The sequence below is a fragment of the Otolemur garnettii genome, unplaced genomic scaffold (assembly GCF_000181295.1).
Source record: "Otolemur garnettii isolate 467f Iridium unplaced genomic scaffold, OtoGar3 scaffold00116, whole genome shotgun sequence".
Lineage (NCBI taxonomy): Eukaryota > Metazoa > Chordata > Mammalia > Primates > Galagidae > Otolemur > Otolemur garnettii.
The window spans coordinates 781,056-782,762 of NW_003852511.1; the positions used below are offsets into that span (position 1 = coordinate 781,056).

The 1,707-nt window shown below is 36.3% G+C and overlaps 1 protein-coding gene across 1 annotated transcript in view; it reads left to right on the forward strand.

The window, feature by feature from the left end:
- Positions 1-1,700, forward strand: part of TSNAX (translin associated factor X) — a 43,772-nt gene extending 42,072 nt beyond the window's left edge. Inside the window, exon 6 of the mRNA XM_003797427.3 lies at positions 647-1,700. Coding sequence (XP_003797475.1) covers positions 647-1,024 — 378 coding nt within the window. The 3' untranslated portion in view covers positions 1,025-1,700. The remainder of the gene's footprint in view (positions 1-646) is intronic.
- Positions 1,701-1,707: the final 7 nt, after the last annotated feature.

Sequence of the window (1,707 nt, forward strand, 5' to 3'; positions counted from 1 at the left end):
GAGGCAGGAGACTCACTTGAGCCTAGGAGTTGGAGGTTGCTGTGAGCAGTGAAGCCATAGCACTCTACCCAGGGGGACAGCTTGAGGCTCTGTCTCAAAAAAAAAAAAATATATATATATATATATATATGTCAAGTGAAGCTGGAAATGGTTTTAAGATGATACGGTATTAGATTTCAAAAGTATCATGAAGTCTGGCTTGGCACCTGTAGCTCAGCAGCTAGGGTGCCAGCCACATACATTGGAGCTGGCAGGTTCAAATCCAGCCTGGGCCTGCCAAGTAACAATAACAGCTACAACCAAAAAATAAAAATAGCCAGGCGATATGGTGGGCACCTGTAGTCCCAGTTAGTTGGGAGGCTGAGGCAAGAGAATCAGTTAAACCCAAGAGTTTGAGGTTGCTGTGTACTTTGACTCCATAGCACTCTACCAAGGGTGACAAAGTGAGACTGTCTCAAAAAAAAAAAAATAAAGTATCTTGAAGTCATCTGATTCAACTTCCTACGTAGGGCATAAATTCCTCTTATAATATCCCAAATGGTTATTAAGCTGAACAGGTTGTTTACTTAGAGAAAGTATGAATCTACTTTTGACTGGGTACTTTATAATAAATGTGATACATGCCATTTCATTCTTTTCTTACCAGCCCTCTTCTGATGCACAGGATAAACAGTTTGGCACTTGGAGCCTGAAAATCACACCTGTGGATTACCTTCTAGGAGTGGCTGATTTAACTGGAGAATTGATGCGGATGTGTATTAACAGTGTGGGGAATGGGGACATTGACACCCCCTTTGAAGTGAGCCAGTTTTTACGGCAGGTTTATGATGGATTTTCATTCATTGGCAACACTGGACCATATGAGGTTTCTAAAAAGCTGTATACCTTGAAACAGAGTCTGGCCAAAGTGGAGAATGCTTGTTATGCTTTGAAAGTCAGAGGTTCAGAAATTCCAAAGCATATGCTGGCAGATGTGTTTTCAGTAAAAACAGAAATGATTGATCAAGAAGAGGGCATTTCTTAGAATTACATTACTGGGTTATTCTTCTGAGAACTCCTAAGAGAGACCAATTTATAAGACTGTTGTTTAGTATTTCATTTGACTCTATGTGGCTTTTCCATAGAACCATTTTCAGTTGTACTTGTTTTAAATTGTATACAAGCTGTACATAAAATTATCCAAGTGAATCATTTCTTGTATCTTATTCATGAAAGTTTGCATACAAATATTTGCCTACTTACCTATTTGAATATTTGCTGGTTAACCTTCATCATTTATCTTTGTAATATGAACATACTGCATATTTCAGAGTGCAATTTCTACCATATCTATTAATTTCCTTTTGTGAATTTTGGAGTGGTAATTTTTAGTGGAAGCCACTTATAATTTAAGTTGATGATTTTATTATATAGAGAAAAGATTTTTTAGTTACATTTCTGGACTTTTGCTTCCAGTTTAAATTTCTTGTTACTGTTGTGCCAAGCTTCCAAAATAGGCTTATTCTATGGAATAAGAATTAAGAATTAACAAGCTGTCAGTGTACTTCAAGTGTAAGTTTATGAGGTATGATAGTGAAAATTCATGTTATATTTTGGCCAATTTTAGGTCATTTTAAATTTATATGAAACAACCTTCCAGAAAAATTGACAGATACCCTGATGTTATTTTCTTCTCCTTTTTTTTGTCCTTTGTCATAGAAGTTCTTA